The following is an 18,381-nucleotide window of genomic DNA, read 5'->3' as shown; positions in this document are numbered from 1 at the left end:
TTATGCGAAGGTGTGGATGGGCCCTCTGACTGTGGCAGAGTGGTTGGATGGTCAGGAAGGACGGGGTGCCTTTATAGGGGAATTGTCCTGTGTCCTCTTGCAGGCACTGAGGGTGAATCCCATGTAGGAAAAGATTCTTACTGAAAAGCAAACATTTAAGATGGCGGTCCCAATGCTGCAGTGAGTCCATCGCAAAGCCCTCCGTGACTGACAGCAAGATGCTCGTCCCCACCCACCACGCAGACCAGCGGCCGGAGTGCAAGGAAACTGGCTGGGGGGGGTGTTTCTTCCTCAGACATCAGGTGGTAACACGTCTGTGCATGAAGTGACCTTCTGATGGTTGCAGACCTTCTGCCAACTAGGAGAGGGCTTGCTACCCCAAAGCAGAGCCAGTTGGGCCCCAGGTAGTTTGAGACCCACAACTTAGAAAGGACAGAATAGGGGTTGAAGACCTTGAAGGGGCTCAGGCCTGACTGGGACCAAAATTACCTTGTTTCCGTCACATCTTATAGAAAACTAGAAGTGAGTAGTTTTCTATCATTGCCCCCCTTACTGTACTCACCATTGATAAGTTATGAATGCATTTATAATAATTATATGAGAATTAGCTCTGTGTTTTGAGGACTTGCTGGGTGCTTATTATGCTAAATGTTGAAAATATATTATTTCAGTTATCCCCACAGAGAACTGAAAGGGTTCTGCCAATGACAAGGTTGTTTTTCAGAGAGGTTAAGTGACTTCTCTGAGGTCATACAGACCTGGACAGGAGCCCAGGTCTGCCTAACCCCAAGGAGATCTATAGCCTCTGAACTTGATGCAGACCGTGAAATTAGTGTAGAGTGAAGTTATAACATTCTCTTTCCAGAGTGTGAATTGAGTTGTTCCTGGCAAATCCTTTTGCACCTTCATAATTTGCTGAATTAAAATCTTCCCCTGGGTATCCTTTGCACAGATGCAGGGACCTGGGTCAGCTCTGTGTCCCCCTGGGGATGGAAACCTAGGCCCAGGGTGAGCCAGGTCCGGGAGCAGTTGACGCTGCAGCACGCTGAATGCTGCTTTCCTGATTCTTCTCTTTGCTGTTCACTTTCACTGTAGAAGTAACATGGGCTTGTTGTAAGAAATGCAAACATCATGGGAAAATATAACCTGAAAATATGAAAGTGAGTGTAGCAGTTAGGGTCCCAGCAAAGAAGAGACGGCACGCTCCAGTTAGCGTCAGCTCAGAAGAGTTTATTAAAGGAACTAGTTACAAAGGTGCAGGCAGGACATGGAGTCACCTCCCCGGAGAGGGGGCGGGGGAGCGGTCAGTCACCGGATACGAATCAGGGAGGAACCCTGGACAGAGGGTCAGAGTTCCAAACTTCATCAGCAGAAGCAGGAGCGGGGCAGGGGCAGGGGGCGTGGAATGACTTGGCTCAAGGCTCCAGGGAACAAACCTCCGTCGTCCTCAGCTCCCACTGGTGACGGCGACAGTAGTCCCGGCCGGGTCGGTTCCCAGGGCAGAGGTCAGGCCCGAGAGAGTGGGGCTGGGTCTGCAAGGTGACAGGAGATATTCCAAACAGTCCCCCAGAACCCCAGCCTGTAAAGTAACCTCTGCTGGCAGTGGAGTCTCTGAAGACCATTGTAGAAACTAAGTCCTCAAGACATGCACTAAACCTGGATTGTTCCTCCCACATCTCACTTAGCCCTTAAGCTCTGCCGGGCACTGGGTGAGTGAGGAGCAGTCTGCCTTATACACGCCGAGAATCCTACTAACAGAGTGAGAGACACACAAATTAATGAGGAGAAGAGATATAAGAGACACCACCCTTATGGCAGAAAGTGAAGACGAACTAAAAAGCCTCTTGACGAAAGTGAAGGAGGAGAGTGAAAAAGTTGGCTTAAAGCTCAACATTCAGAAAACTAAGATCATGGCATCTGGTCCCATCACTTCATGGGAAATAGATGGGGAAACAGTGGAAACAGTGTCAGACTTTATTTTGGCGGGCTCCAAAATCTCTGCAGATGGTGATTGCAACCATGAAATTAAAAGACACTTATTCCTTGGAAGGAAAGTTATGACCAAACTAGATAGCATATTCAAAAGCAGAGACATCACTCTGCCAACAAAGGTCTGTCTAGTCAAGGCTATGGCTTTTCCAGTGGTTACGTATGGATGTGAAAGTTGGACTGTGAAGAAAGCTGAGCGGAGAAGAATTGATGCTTTTGAACTGTGGTGTTGGAGAAGACTCTTGAGAGTCCCTTGGACTGCAAGGTGATCCAACCAGTCCATTCTAAAGGAGATCAATCCTGGGTGTTCATTGGAAGGACTGATGCTAAAGCTGAAACTCCAATACTTTGGCCACCTTATGTGAAGAGTTAACTCACTAGAAAAGACCCTAATTCTGGGAGGGATTTGGGGGCAGGAGGAGAAGGGGATGACAGAGGATGAGATGGTTGGATGGCATCACCGAATTGATGGACATGAGTTTGGGTGAACTCCAAGAATTGGTAATGGACAGGGAGGCCTGGTGTGCTGCAGTTCACAGGGTCACAGAGTCGGACATGACTGAGCGACTGAACTGAACTGAACTGAAGAGAAGCAGCCACACGGAGGCTGGGTCCCTGGTGACAGGCTGACGTGTGGAGGAGGAGGATGTCCAGGGCTTAAGGCAGCAAATGGTCAGGGCACCTGCTTCAGTGAGGCTCCTGGACCGGTCTGCCTCTGCATCCTGACACCCCTCCCAACTCCACGTGCACTGAAAGCTTCCTGTGCAGCCTCAGAGCAGGTGTAACGAGCCTGGGGATCCCAGGGGCTGCAGGAAGCTATTAGAGAATCTGATTTAGCTTTCAGACAATCCCTGCAGCTTTGTCTTTTCTACAAGGCTGAGTATCCCAAGTCCAGAGTCCAGGTCCACTGTCGTCCTGTGTCCTGGGCCTGCAACATCACAGCTTCTGATGTTAGAGATGCACCTGTTTAGGTGCCACCCAGGCCTGTTGAGTCAGAAGCTCTGCGCTGCAGCCAAGAAACGTGTCCTAAGAGGCCCTCTGCTCACCTCTCAAACTTGAGCACCTCTGGTCTAGGGCAGCGATTTCCCCACTGTGAGGGTCCCCACAGAGCAAAACATACTGCCACATGGACCCCAGCCCCAGTCTCTGATTTTGTTGGTCACAGTCTGGGAACCCTAACGGAGCCCCTCGCCTGGGCCTTCCCCCGCGAGGCCTCTGCTGTCTCTAGACTGCCTAGCTCTTTGCATCTCTATATTACTTTTACTAAATCTTCCTCTTGGATTTCCCTTCTCTCTGTCTATATTTTTTTTTTCCATCTAATCACTGAAAATGAGTTAGGGTGATAATCTTCTTTCCAAACATTTACTGAGACAAAAAAATAAATAAATAAATAAATAAGTGCCTCAACAAGATGGATTATTGTGAGCAAAACCTCTGTCTGGGGATTTTGCACAAATATGTTAAAAATAGTATGTTCCATTTTTCCTAATGCTTCAGCCTATAGCCTTGGGGACTTACTGTGTTCCATATGAAACCTGCCAAATGATTTTTTTTAAATAAAATGAATACTATGGCTTATGTTAATATAGTAACATGCATTGCAAATGTAACCACATGAAAGTGTTTAGAGAAATATTAACTTGGCACATTATTCAAATTATGTCAAATTGACCAAAGCAAAGCCCTCAGGCCATGTGAGCAACAGCAAAAAAAAAAAGTACTGCTTTGTAAATAGTTAACAGGTGACAGACAGTTTTGCTGCCTTCCTTCTTGGGATAGTAGATCAGGCTTTGGCCAAAGAGCAGATAAACAAACTTGGACTTGGCTGCATGATGGGAGGAAACTTCCAGAGAGACAAGAATGAAGACTAGCAGCTGCCCTCAGAGGGCGTCCTAGCAGGGTCAGCTGGGGGTGGTGTGAGGAGAGAGTCTGGTGGAGCTGGCAAGCAGAGGCGGGACAGACCCCAGACAGACACACAGACAGGTGAGCCTGGGGTGAAGATGGTGCGGGGATCGCCTGGGGTGAAGATGGTGCGGAGACCTGTGGGCTGTGCGGGAAGCTGGGTGGAGCAGAAATGGCGCTCAGGGCGGCCTCAGGTGGAGGGGTCAGTGCAGTTCAGTTCAGACGCTCAGTCGTGCCCGACTATTTTTGACCCATTAACTGCAGTACGCCAGACCTCCCTATACATCACCAACTCCCAGAGCTTGCTCAGACTCACGTCCATTGAATTGATGATGCCATCCAACCATCTCATCCTCTGTTGTCCCCTACTCTTCCTGCCTTCTATCTTTCCCAGCATCAGAGTCTTTTCTAATGAGTCACTTCTTTGCATCAGGTGGCTGAGTATTGAAGCTTCAGCTTCGGCATCAGTCCTTCCAATGAATATTCAGGACTGATTTCCTTTAGGATGGACTAGTTGGATCTCCTTGCAGTTCAAAGGACTCTCAAGAGTCTTCTCCAACACCACAGTTCAAAAGCATCCTTTTTTCAGCACTCAGCTTTCTTTATAGTCCAACTCTCACATCCATACATGACTACTGGAAAAACCATAGCTTTGGCTAGACGGACCTTTGTTGGCAAAGTATTGTCTCTGCTTTTTAATATGCTGTCTAGGTTGGTCACAGCTTTTCTTCCAAGGAGCAAGCGTCTTTTAGTGTCATGGCTGCAAGCCCTGTCCGCAGTGATTTTGGAGCCCAAGAAAATAAAGTCTCTCACTGTTTCCATTGTTTCCCCATCTATTTGCCATGAAGTGATGGGACCAAATGCCATGATCTTAGTGTGGAGTTGGGTTTTTTAAATGAATTAATTTATTTTAATTGGGGGCTGATTACTTTACAATACTGTACTGGTTTTTGCCATACACTGACATGAATCAGCCACGGGTATACACGTGTCCCCCCATCCTGAACCCCTCTCCCTCCTGCCTCCCCATCTCATCCCTCTAGGTTGTCCCAATGCACCGGCTTTCAGTACCTGTTTCATGGTTTGAACTTGAACTGGCCATCTATTTCATGTATGGTAATATACAAGTTTCAATGCTATTCTCTCAAATCATCCCACCCTTGCCTTCTCCCACAGAGTCCAAAAGTCTGTTTTTTACATCTGTGTCTCTTTTGTTGTCTTGCATATAGGGTCATCGTTACCATCATTCTAACTTCCATATATATGCGTTAGTATACTGTATTGGTGTTTTTCTTTCTGGCTTACTTCACTCTGTATAATAGGCTCCAGTTTCATCCACCTCATTAGAATTGATTCATTCTATTCTTTTTAATGGCGGAGTAATACTCCATTGTGTATATGTACCACAGCTTTCTTATCCATTCATCTGCTGATGGACATCTAGGTTGCTTCCATGTCCTGGCTATTAGAAACAGTGCTGCGATGAACATTGGGGTACACGTGTCTCTTTCCCTTCTGGTTTCCTCAGTGTGTATGCCCAGCAGTGGAATTGCTGGGTCATGGTGCAGTTCTATTTTTATTAGTTTTGTAAGGAATCTCCACACTGTTCTCCATAGTGGCTGTACTAGTTTGCATTCCCACCAACAGTGTAAGAGGGTTCCCTTTTCTCCACATCCTCTCCAGCATTTATTTCTTGTAGACTTTTGGATAGCAGCCATTCTGACTGACAAGAGATGGTACCTCATTGTGGTTTTGATTTGCATTTCTCTGATAATGAGTGATGTTGAGCATCTTTAAGTGTGTTTTTGTTAGCCATCTGTATGTCTTCTTTGGAGAAATGTCTGTTTAGTTCTTTGGCCCATTTTTTGATTGGGTCTTTTATGTTTCTGGTATTGAGCTGCATGAGCTGCTTGTATATTTTGAAGATCAATTCTTTGTCAGTTGTTTTGTTTGCTATTATTTTCTCCCATTCTGAAGGCTATCTTTTCACCTTGCTTATAGTTTCCTTTGCTTTGCAAAAGCTTTTAAGTTTAATTAGGTCTCATTTGTTTATTTTTGCTTTTTTCCCATTACTCTGGAAGGTGGGTCATTAGAGGATCTTGCTATGATTTATGTCAGAGGGTGTTCTATGTTTTCCTCTAGGAGTTTTATAGTTTATGGTCTTACATTTAGATCTTTAATCCATTTTGAGTTTATTTTTATGTATGGTGTTAGAAAGTGTTTTAGTTTCATTCTTTTACAGGTAATTGACTAGTTTTCCCAGCATGAATGTGGAGTTTTAAGTCAGCTTTTTCTCTCACCTTTATCAAGAGGCTCTTTAGTTTCTCTTCACTTTCTGCCTTAAGGGTGATGTCATCTGCCTATCTGAGGTTATTGATATTTATCCTGGAAATCTTGATTCCAGCTTGTGCTTCATCTAGCCTGGCATTTGCATGATGTACTCTGCATATAAGTTAAATAAGCAGGGTGACAATATACTGCTTGATGTACTCCTTTTCCTATTTGGAACAAGTCTGTTGTTCCATGTCCAGTTCTAACTGTTGCTCTTGGCCTGCATATAGATTTTTCAGGAGGCAGGTCAGGTGGTCTGGTATTCCCATCTCTTTAAGACTTTTCCACAGTTTGTTGTGATCCACACAGTCAAAGGCTTTAGCATAGTCAATGAAGCAGAAGTAGATGTTTTTCTAGAATTATCTTTCATTTTCTATGATCCAACAGATGTTGGCAATTTTACTGAGCACATAGGGAACCCCAAAGCAAGGTGAAGCTGATCTTTTGCTCCAGCAGGTAACACGTTCCTACCTTTGAGCTACTTCTCACTCTCCTGTGAGGAAAGACAGTTGAATCCAAAACCCAAAAATGTTCAAGACCGTTGCAAAGGTTATCCTCACATTGTTTAAAACTGAATGTTTAATAATATTACTTTATAAATCATGTTTTTCTTCCATCCATTTCAATTTTTGTTTGGTTTTTCTCTTCAGGCTCATCTTAATTCACTGCATATCTTTTCTTACTATGGATGAACTCCTTGGCCCACGTCCAGGGAATCAGCGAGGCTCTTTGTTTCTCTTTCTGGATGGGAAATACAAAGTTCTGAGAACCTGCCTTCCCTTGTCCTAAGCATTAGGGACATACCCAAAGAGCCACAGATTAGGCCAGAGCTGCTCCTAGTCTGGTCCTGACTCATCCAGGTTGGGTTTGACTGGGTCCCTGAGATGCGATTTCTCATAAGTATTTTTAGTTCCTGCCACAATTCCAAGCCCAAACCTGCCAAAGATGCCTTTTTCTGTCTTGTTTTGTTCCAGTTTGATGCTGAATTGTGTGAACATGTGAGAGAAAAACAATGGGACCGGCGCATGTCACTGCTGGAAACTTTACACTCTGTTCCACTTCGATCTGATTCTTATAGAAAAGCCCACAATGTGTGTTGGGAGAAGAGGAGATTCAAGTCATTTTCAAGTTGCCTTGGGCATCCTGCTAAGCAACCCCTGAGTGGGGACCAGGTTGTGTGGTGGGTGGTTTAGGTTGAGGGAACCAGACAGAGGGCTCTATCTGTCTTATTTTACTTGAGAAACTTATTTAAATTTTTTTAAAAAATCTTTTGCTCAGGAGGCCATCTGGGTGCACTGAAAAGGATTTATCTGTCTTTGTTACATTGGCATGAGATGGTGCCAGGGACCCCTGGCAGGACAATTGGGATGAAGGATGAAAACTGGAAATTTGAACCCCCAAGAACACGTATTTCAAACTGTGGAGATCTGTGGTTTGTGATCTCTCAGCAAAATTAAGAAATGCTGAAATCCAGATGAAAAAATTTTCAGTTCACAGATAAAGGAGCAAAAATGATTTTCAAACCACACCCTCATCAGCGGCCTTATAATCAGATGGGCCCCGCATGTGCTGAGATGTCACAGGTACCTTCTAGGTCCAGCCCAGACCACAACTGTCCCAACCCTTCCGGAGGTGCCAGTCAGGGAGCTGCAGCCAGTGGCAATTGCGTAACCTCAGGTGTTTCTGTTTAAATATTCTGTTCAACAAATAGTTAACATTTCGCGCAATGAGTGAGTGGTGGCCCCAAGATGGAGATTGAGCAGTGGGAAATTTCCATGAAACTGGCAGTTGCTGGTGACTCTTGGTGATGAACCCAGGGGAACAGGGGCCAAAGCCCTGTGCATAGGAAATCTTGGAGAACTGAGCTAGGACCTGGGGTCCCTGAGTATGGGTCTGAGACTGCAGACAGAGAGCAGCATGGAGATGAGGAAGGGAGAAAGGAAGCAACGGGCTGAGCCCACGGTGGGTGGACTGTGGGCCTGTGGACCCTAAGGCCAAGGACAGAGCCTGAACATATGAATCTGGAGCAATTCCTGAACAGGGCTGCATGAGAACACCCTGCCCTGGGTACTTCAAAGAGCCCAGCAGGAGCATACTGGAGACAGGCCCGAGGAAAAAGCTGAAGTGGGGGGCTTCAGCCCGTTATCCCAGCCTGGTCTTCTGCAAAGGAACAACCTCAGCACAGACAGCTGGGAGACAAATACCACCAAGAGCGCCTGGCACTTCACTAAAACACAGGTTTGTTACAAATGGAGGACAGAGGAGACATCTCTGAAAAATGAAAGAGCCTCATGATGGCGGGTTTGAGGGGCAGAGCTAGGCAAGTGAACCCCTACTCAGCACTGCACTCTGTGGAACCCGACATATCAAGCTGCAAAACCCCAACTCGAGCCTGCATACCCCTACCATGCAGAGATGGGACGGATCTGGTCCTCCTCTGCTACTGATCCTGAGTGCTCCTTCCTCCTGGGTATGTCAGGTCAAATGAGGTCCCTGATCCAGAGCAGCCAGCCCTGAGTCTGGCACCTAATCAGCACATGGATAACATTAGCTGGCATCCATTCTGTCTTTATATTGATATTCCTGTTATTCTTTATCAGCCTCTGTCCTGGCTCTTGGAGGAGGAAATGGCAACACACTCCAGCATTCTTGCCTGGAGAATCACATGGACAGAGGAGCCTGGCGGGTTATAGTCCATGGGGTCACCAAGAGTCGGACACAACTGAGCGACTAAACAACAATAGCCCTGGCTCCCTCCATGCCGACTGCTCAGGGCAAGGTCTAACTCTTCATTTAACGCAAGAATGCATGTCTTTCACCCACGGTCCTGAGCTCATGGCCACACGTGGCTGGGTGGGGGCAAGTCAGTCACAGGCTCACGTGCAGCAGACACTTCTGCATACCTCACGTGTGCAGCCCCCGTGAGGGTCACAGCACCCAGCCCAGTGGATGGTGGAGGAGTGTCCAGTGCCTTTTAGGCTCAGAGTGACTCCCTCCTGTCACCATAGCCCCTCCCCATCCCAACACCTCCCTTCCTTCCCTCCACGGCTTATGGTTACTTCTGAGACACGCAGGGCAAAGGACTAACTGGTGACGCGCATGTGCAGTAAAACATGTAGAGACTCAAGGTTCTGCTACACACACGGCTTAGGAAAGTGCTGAACTTGACTTTTCTCATATGCAAAAGAGGAACATCACCTCCCTTGCAGTGACCACCTGTTAGCATGTATTGTGTGTTGGGCACGAGGAAGGATTCAGTGAATGTTAGGTCTGTACCTTTCCCTGTGCTAAGGCGCCAGCCCTGCCCACCTCCGGGGCAATCCAGGGCAGTCCCTTTACCCTACTCTGTGAGCTCCAGACGAGGAACCACAGACAAGGAGATCAGGGCTCGGGGAGGTACACAGGCTTCCCTGGGTCCCCAGTGCAGTCTGTGGCAGGAGGGCATTCACTATGGGTCCAGTGATTCTTCAAACTTCTGTGGATTCTGATCTCTCCCCTTCCTAGGCCGCTGCCCTGTCTTGAACCTGGCCTCTGGGGAGAAAGGGGAGCCCAACACTGGGCCAGGGAGCCACCTGCCCCAGAAAGCAGCTCTGGTTTGAATGAACAGAGATGAAGGCCAGGGGAGGACATGGGACAGGGACCTGAGTCTTGTTCAGCTTTTCTGAAGGGCGAGGAGGAGACAGAGGAGAAAAGGGCTGGGAGAAGCAGGAGTGAGCTTAGCAGAGTTCACAAGCTCATTCACTCTTTGATAATGTATCATTCAAGCTGGGACGTTATGAGAGAGAAAGGACCCTGCTGGCGATTCTGTTGGGATGACAGGCTGGTGCTGGCGCTGTTTGGGCAGATGAAAAGAACTCTGAAAGGGCATCTTCATAGCATCACTCATGTCCGTGATTGCCCAGGGGATGTCCCCTTTGACTTCCCTCTTTGGGAATCTTTGAATTCAGACCCTCTCCTTTCTGGGACCCAGACTCCAGGTTCTCGCTCCTTGTGTCTTCCCGAGTGCAGACCAGGCTTTCGGAGGTGAGTTGGGGGCTCCATGAGCCTCACTCTTTTGGAACTGGCCTCCCCGGAAAGGTTTAATGACAGGATCTGGCTCCTGTCCTCCCGCTACCTGAGAACATGGGCCACGAAAGTACCTTGTGAGTTAGGACTGATTTGGTTATAAAAGCCTACAGCTCTTTGCTGCTGCTGCTAAGTCACTTCAGTCGTGTCTGACACTGTGTGACCCCATAGATGGCAGCCCATGAGGCTCCCCCGTCCCTGGGATTCTCCAGGCAAGAACACTGGAGTGGGTTGCCATGTCCTTCTCCAATGCATGAAAGTGAAAAGTGAAAGTGAAGTCGCTCAGTCGTGTCCGACTCTTAGTGACCCCATGGACTGCAGCCCACCAAGCTCCTCCATCCATGGGATTTTCCAGGCAAGAGGACTGGAGTGGGGTGCCATTGCCTTCTTTAAGAAAGGAAAAAAAAAGAGTAGCTATTTGATGTATACCGTTACTGTCAATGTATCCTGATTTTAGAAACATAAGGTTTTGTTTTTTTTGTTTTGTTTTGTTTTTTAACTCTTATTAAATCAAGAGACTCTCCTGCTATCCTCTAACTTCTTTCCTTGTACTCAGGGAGGCTGAGACCCATTAGCCACTGGGTTTTATGTGCACAGGACCAGTAAGTATACTTGTGACCACCATCTGCAAGAAAAATTGCATTTGACATTGTGAAACACACAACACACATACGTGCAAATTGTTCTTCTCTTTAGTAAGTGTGATGTACGCCTGCTTGTGTTTTCCAATTTATCTTTTTTTTTTCCATTTGCTGCTATTTCCTTTTTAAAATCGCTATTTCTGCAGGCTGCACTGACATTACAGCCACCATTTCTTCCAAATGGCTTCTCATTTGAGATCTGAAAATACCCCGGAATCATACAGGGCAGAACTGGATCTGAAGCCCAGTAGCCTCTGCCCACCGCCTCCTGCCTGGGGCTCCTCTCTGCAGATGGCAAGGATGGCTTGTCTGAAGCCAAACAGCCCAGAATCCGATCAGGCCTCCCCGAGTCCCAACTCTGCGACACAAAGGCCCGTGCTTGGCTCTGGTGCCTTGTCCATCAAGCGTGAGAGGGCTGGTCTCCCGCAGGACGGTTGAGAGGATAAGAAGATTGTGTCTAGAATCAATTGTGCCAGGGCCCTTGCTGGCGCAGGCTGCCCTGGAAACAGCAGGACGGACAGCGCCTGAGCAAGGCGCCGGTTTGTTCCCACTGGGAGCTCTGTCCTGCCCACATGAGCAAACATGTGGTGAATGCATCAACCTCCAGGTCCCCCTCGGCCACCTGGGCAAGCGATCTCTCAGTGGGAGAACTGGAAAGAGCTGGTCTCTCGCAGGCCTTGTTCCCAGGTGCCAAGGCCCCGGCATGGCTCTGGGGGTTCCCACAGCAGTCGGAAGGACGGTCACCTCCCCCAAAGCTCAGGAATGCCCAGAATGGTTGTTTCCTCACGGCCCTACAAGCCCCCATGACCCAGGCTGATGTTCCCACGTTCAGGAAAATGCCTAAGAAGAGGCCAGGACAAGGTGAGAACCCCATGGCTGCATCTGGGGCCTATTAGACTGACCAAGACCGGTCTCTCCTTCTGGGGACTTCCACAGCTGCAGTGCAGGGCTTGGCTGGGCTCAGGGGGGCTGAACACTGGGTGCCAACCTTCCCAAGTCCTCGGCCACTGGCCTCACCTCCTCCACAGAGGGTCGGCCATCCCGCCTAGATCTGGCTGCTGGCATCTGCCTTGAGGCCAAGCCAGCAGCATCCAGCTGCTGCCAGGAGAGGCACTGGGACCCCTATAGGTGAGTCAGGGAATCCCAGTGGTCATGGAGCTCAGACCTCCTCCAGTCTCTGCAGAAGGACATCTTGTGTCCATCTGCAGAAGGACACAGCCTCATTTCTCTGGAGCTGATCCCTGATGATTGTCCTTTTCTGCTCAGTATTTCGGGAATCACACTCTTCTAAGGGCCTGGCTGTGTCCTAAGGTGTGGCCAGCCACCCACGGCCTATGATGAAGCACCAGCAGCAGAGATCTCATCCCTGGGGACACACACTGACCGTGACCCAGGGAGTGCGTGCTGGTCCCTACAGTGGGGAGGAGGGAGGGCCTCTGATGAGAGGGGTGACTCCTTAGTCTGGACTCACAGGGAATGAACCCCTATAGTTGGTCATGTGGTGGAGATTCTGGGGGAAGGAGGACTCTAGAGAAGAGACAGTGTGTGTGAGCATATGCAGACATTAGAGTGAGATAAATTTGGGTCCAGATCATGACTTACCAGTGTGGCCTCAGGTGCACAAATGAATGCACAGTCTTGTGAGCATTGCTGTCTTTATTTTAGAGATGAACAAAGAAAGGGTCCAATGTGTTAGCATCTTGTTGATTTATCAGGCAGTCAGTCTAAAAATGTTTCTTGAGTACCTTCTATGGACCAGCCACAAAGAACAAACAGTGAGTGAAAGAGGCCAGGCCCCTCTCCTCCTGTGTGGCTGTATTACTCCTCTCCTTCGGGGGACGGTCAGCAAGCAAGTGGACAGGGAAGGTGGCACAGGGGATGGGAACACGCAGGATACGGTGGCCAGGGCACATGCAGGTGACGGGCTGCTATGCAGGGTCGGGGGTCTGCAAAGCCATTTCTGACAAGGTGATGGCAATCAGAGATGGAAGGAAAGGAGGGGTAAACCCTTTGATTTCTAGGCAGAGACCACCGAGCGCAGAAGTCCTCTACAGGGGCAGCCCTGGCCTATTCAAAGTCAGAAAGGCCGGTGTGGCTGGGCTACAGACGGGCAAGTTCCGAGGGGACAGGGGCCGCAGGTGTAAACCTCTGTTGACCACTGGAGGACCTCGGTGGGCTGACATGGCAGGGCATGACGGTCAGCCACTTTTGCTGCTGTGAGAGGAAGCCACAGGACATGACAATGAGCCAGCTAGCGGCCTGGTGTAGGCGGTTCAGACAGGAGATGGCTGTGGCTTGGATCAAAATGGGAGCATGAGGGGTGTCTGGGCTTTGGATGTATTTTGAAGGTAACTAATTGGGTTTGTTAATGTTCAGCTGAGGGCTGTGAAATAATACAATAAATCAAAGATAACTAAAAGGTTTTGGCCCGAGCCATGGGAAGACCAGGGGTTGTTATTTGCATAAACGAGGATGGCAAGTAGGGGGAAAGTGGGAATTGGGAATTTTGTTTTGCATATGGTGCATTTCAGAGGACATAGGAGTCTGGGAGAGAGATCCCTGGATTCCTTAGCCCTGGGCAGAATAAGCTCCCATTTCTAACTCACAGCAGGACACCACATGGGCTCACAGTGGCAGTCCTCAGGGCTCAGTAGATCATCCCCTCCCTGAGAGCGGGAGAGAAATAATCTACCTCTCTCAAGTCTCGGCTTCACCAGCACTGCTTCTGGGGAATCCTTGGTGGTGCTCTAAGCTTCCCTGATCCCTGGATGAATCCTGACCTACACTTACCATGCTTTATGAAAATGCGCACTTCATTGCAAGTCATCCCCCCCACCCCTGACTGTAGGTTCCGTGAAGTCAGGGGACAAGCCGGCTTGCTCCCCGCAGTACTCACACCGCCTGGTAATGAGCCTGACCGGGCAGTTGCTGGCTAAAGAGGGCCACCGGCTGTGTAAAACATGGTGGGCCATGGGCTTTTCTTTTTAATGCAACATCATTCTGAAGAGTCAATATCATCTGCGGGATGAACCCAGGGGTTAGTTTGTGGGTCCCTCCCTGGTGGTGGAGCATTCCGGACCAGCCCTGCACAGGCCCCAAGGCACCAACAACACAGACCCAAAAGGCTTTTCCCCATCAGTTGGCTAAGAGGGAGAAACTCAACTTTTAAGATCGCTTTCAGCTCCGGCTGGTATCCAAGCTTTGCTCAGAGTCTAAGCAGAGGCAGGCAGGATCTCATCCCAACCCTGTAGACCCCAGGGAGCATCAGGGCGAGAGGGGGAGCAGGATGGCTTCCATGCACACCAGCCCAGTCTGATCCATGCAAGTGTGGGTGATGCTAAGCTCCAGACTTATGTGGGGAGGCTGAGACTCAGGCAAGGGTCTCAAATCACAGAGTGAGCAGAGAAGACCAGGATTCAAGAACTGGCCTGTCCCAGGACCCCACGGTGCCACTTGACATGGCCTCAAATCCTTCCTTCTTCCTCCAGCCCATCTGCAACTTGGTAACCGTATCACAGTCACTCTATAAATGACCGTACCGAGCACAGGGGTGACAGTCACATGTGGGCCTACGGGCAGGAGAGTCTGGAGCACAGAACACTCTGGACTCCAGATTTCGGGGGCCTTTGTGCTGACCTCTCCTTTCCAGCATGGTTGAGAGAAGGTGGTGGAAAGTGTGGAAGGCTGACAGCCCTCTGTGTGGACAGAACCCAGTTTATCTGTCGGGCTCTCTCCCTGTTCTCAGTGTCCAGGCCAGTGCTGGCTGAATCAGCATCTGGCATCCATCAGGGGCCCTGGAGCAGGACAGAAAGTAAGAAAGTGCTGGGTGTTTGGCCCTGCCATCTGGGACAGAGGCTCTGCTGCCTTCTACTAAGCCTGAGAAACACAGAGTGGAGGTTTCCCTCCCCATCGCTGATACGCAAACACTCAAGCCCTTACACAAAACTATCCTTTGGGAGTAGAGGGCTGACTGGCCTTAAAGAAGGGCTTCTAGCAAAACCAAGTGCATTCAGGGAAGAGGGAGTGCCTTCCCCCCCTGCTAAGGATGCAGACTAAAGGATGAAAGTCTGCCCCCCAATTCTTGCCTATGATGAGTGTTATTACTATGGCTTGTTTTCTACCAACTGTTGCAGCAAGGATTATACAACCCCTCCGTGTGTTGGGTCTGAGGAAGAAAAACCAAGTCTGGAGAGTTCCACATGGTAACACTAATTTCAAACCGTTGGCTGCTACATTTGAGTACATGTCTTTATTAGGAAAATTATAAGTGCATATACATCTTTTCATTGATATGATTTCAAAGTAGAAATTGTTTCTCAAAAGGAGTTGTTACTTGTTTTGTTTTGTTTTTTTTTAAAAAAAAGCACACTGCATACAGGAAGCTGCCTTCTCCGGGACCATTTTCACATTTTGTGGGAGATGCCATTTAAACAATACAAAATACAGTATTTATCACATTTAACACTGAACCCATCACTGCTCAGAGACTGAGAGTCCAGCGAGGTTGCAGGATTACAATCTATGGGATTTTTCAACTTGGCAATGTCAGTGGTCTCCTTAGGGGACATGAAGGTTTTTCTAAGGGATATTTCCAAGGGATGGGAAATTTCCCAGTGAAGATGCATAGAGGGATCAGGACCCCACAATTCTCAGCCAGCTACAAAAGGCTGTGCCACCGGGGAAAGGCGATAAACTCCCAGTGAGAGGTCTCCTAGTGATTACACCAGGCAGCAGTCAGAAAAGGAAGGTCAGACTGGGTCCAGTGACAGGCTTAAGTTCTCTGGACTTCACACGGGGGAGCCACAACCTTCTGTTACTCAGGCCCTCTCCTCAAAGCTGGCCCTCCTCTTTCTGGAGGACCGGCAGATAAGCAGAGGGCCCCTCCTGAGCCTCGCTGGGGTCTTAGCACCTGGCTGGAGTGGGGCAAAGAGCAGTGCAAACAACACGAGGGACAGATTCAGATTCCAGCACGCAGCACACCTGTGAGCTCAGCCACCCCAGTCTTCCCTGCCCGGCCCCGATGCAAAGGCTGGTGGTGGAGGACCACCCTGGAGGTTGCACAGAGCACAAGGGAAGGTCAGGTAGGGGCAGCACTGGACCAGGAGGAACAGCTGGGTACTCCCTAATCAAAGCGATGCACAGGATTTGTATTTTGAAAGCAAAAGGGGATCAAGAGAGTCTTTTCCTGTGCAAATGGACTATTTAAATGCATATTTGCTTTAGCTGGGCAGTCTCCACTTAGGAGCGACTGCAAGGAGAGGAATTGTCACACAAATAATTTTCCAGGCAGTTTCTCCTCTTATTTATTTCCCCCCCAACAGGGGAGAAACAAAAATTATTCTTTATTTAACTGCAGTCAAGATTTATTTAGGGCCATGTTAATTTTCTAAGAGAAAGAGATTTAATGGTTCTGGTTCATGGGTTCCAGGGGAAGATGCTTCTAAATTTTCCATGAGATTTTAAAATACCTTGAATTACTTAAAAAATGATTCTCCCACTGATAATTCGGTCATTTCATGTATAATTCAGGAGCCCTGTAGTGACAAGTTAATTTCAGAAGGGGGTTTTGAAACCAGTTCTGTATCCCTTGTAACTATTAAAGGCCCCTCCATACTCTATTTAATCAGTATAACAAAGCTGGTTTGACAATGTGAATTTTTGTTTGGTTGATGGATTTGCCATATACCGTGAAGATCTAATTTAAAGGAATGTTTATGGAAATGCCTAACACATGTTACTGATAACTCAAAGATTATTAAATCTGAGAACACCTACAATTCAAGATTATTTTACAACTATATACTTTCTGCATGTTATTTACAGTTCCTGTCAATTGATACATTTCCTGGTTTTGCCCTTCTTTTTTTTTCTCTACTTTCTTAACTTAAAAAACCTTACTGGGAACTTTAACCAGAGAGGAAAAGTATTAGTGAGACCAAATGAAAAGCAAAACCAGCAAAAACCGTTCAAGTGCCTACCTTTCCAGAAAGTGAAAGTTTTAACTGTTTTAATGCAACCCTACAAACTGCTCTCAGCAAAGGGAAACATGCTAAATGTCAGGATTTGTGAGCTACTTTCCTAAGCAGCAGAGGAATGCTCTGCTGGACATCTGGACATCCTGTAAGCGCAAAAAGACAGCGGCAGCAGAGAGGGTCCAGGGGCCACTGTGCAAGGTAACCGATGATGGACTCACCGAATGGGGGAGAAGGAGGTTAGATTTTAATTGGGAAGGAATCCTCATGTTCAGCTTTGATTATTTTATGGGTCAGGCTTTCAAAACCAAAAAAAGTTGAAAAAAGTTTTTTGTTATTCCCCAAACAACGCTGACACCACAGTGAGAAGATCCTCTGTGGTTCTGAGATACCAACAGTTACAGAAGCCCTGACGGTCTGCATCCTGAGGTCCATACTGCTGCAAACTGAGTTCCCTTGGGCTCTGTTGATACAACCAGGGGTTTGTGATCATGGGGAAATCAAGGTCCAAACGGATCACAGCCCTAATCAGGAACCTGGTCAAAGGCCCCAAGGGGCACATCCTCACTCAGCCTTTGCATTCGAGGAACTGACAGCGCATGCACCAAGGACATTGGCTTTGAACAAAAACACAGGATTGGACGCTGGACAGTATTCCAAACAAGACAGAGATGTGCACAGTGATTTCAGGACCAGGTAACACGAGACATTTTTGGGTTGCTTCTTGGTGCCCAGTTTAAAGTAAAGCTTTTGTCTTGAGAGAGTCCTTTTCCGGGGTCACGGAGACAGTCTTGGATACACATGATGATGGATGAGAGAGAGAATGATGAGAAGGACGTGATGGGATGTAGAGGAGAGCACGGGATGAAGGGTGCATCTCACCCTGCCCTGGCCTCACACTCCTGCCTGCTCAGCTCAGGGAAGCCCTGCGGTGCTCACCAAAAAGGCCCACCCCTGCTCTCGCCCCAGAGAAGCGTAAGCCTCCTGCCTGGCCCCCTAGAACCTGCCTCCCCCGCCACTCGCACAGGGCAGCCTTCACTAGAATCTGCCCAGGCTGGTTGCTGCGAACCCCTCCTGGTGGCTCTCCACCCTGGACATGGTGATGTGGGCAAGTCTCCCTCCCTCTGGGGTTCTGGGGTTCCAGCCTGCACGGCTCAGGAACCTCTGGCCAGATGAGGGGTTCTGTGGGAAAGATACAACAAAGCAGGTAATAGAATGGTCTTAATCTAAGTTCCTATCTGTTACCAGTGACATTGGATAATCAAACTAAATGAGAAATAAACACCATATATTCTGCTACATAATCAAATGGTGAAGTAAGGCAAACTGTGCGAGACAAGGCCCTTGGAAATGCACTCAGCCCTGCCTGGGTGCAGGGGGTGGCTACAAGCCCTTCCTAACACTGGTTTCAGACCTGGGCTCCTACTGTAAGGCTTCCTCAGGCGTCTGACCCAACCTGCGCCTTTCACATCTTGAACCTC

At 48.4% G+C, this 18,381-nt stretch overlaps 1 protein-coding gene across 3 annotated transcripts in view; it reads right to left on the bottom strand.

Moving 5' to 3' along the window:
* Positions 1–1,209: 1,209 nt before the first annotated feature.
* Positions 1,210–18,381, bottom strand: part of CXCL12 (C-X-C motif chemokine ligand 12) — a 28,968-nt gene continuing 11,796 nt past the window's right edge. Inside the window, exons 4-5 of one of the 3 annotated variants that reach the window (XM_044942454.2) lie at positions 12,531–12,582; positions 1,210–1,532 (exon numbers count right to left, since the gene is read on the bottom strand). In XM_044942454.2, the coding sequence (XP_044798389.1) occupies positions 1,416–1,532; positions 12,531–12,582 (169 nt within the window). In that variant the 3' untranslated portion in view covers positions 1,210–1,415. Of the gene's footprint in view, positions 1,533–12,530; positions 12,583–15,158 lie in introns of those variants that run through there. The other 2 variants (XM_044942456.2, XM_044942458.2) reach the window with 2 other exon arrangements.

This window comes from Bubalus bubalis, chromosome 4 (genome assembly GCF_019923935.1).
Source record: "Bubalus bubalis isolate 160015118507 breed Murrah chromosome 4, NDDB_SH_1, whole genome shotgun sequence".
Lineage (NCBI taxonomy): Eukaryota > Metazoa > Chordata > Mammalia > Artiodactyla > Bovidae > Bubalus > Bubalus bubalis.
Note: the sequence above shows the minus strand (reverse complement) of the source record. Positions and strands in the feature narration are given on the sequence as shown.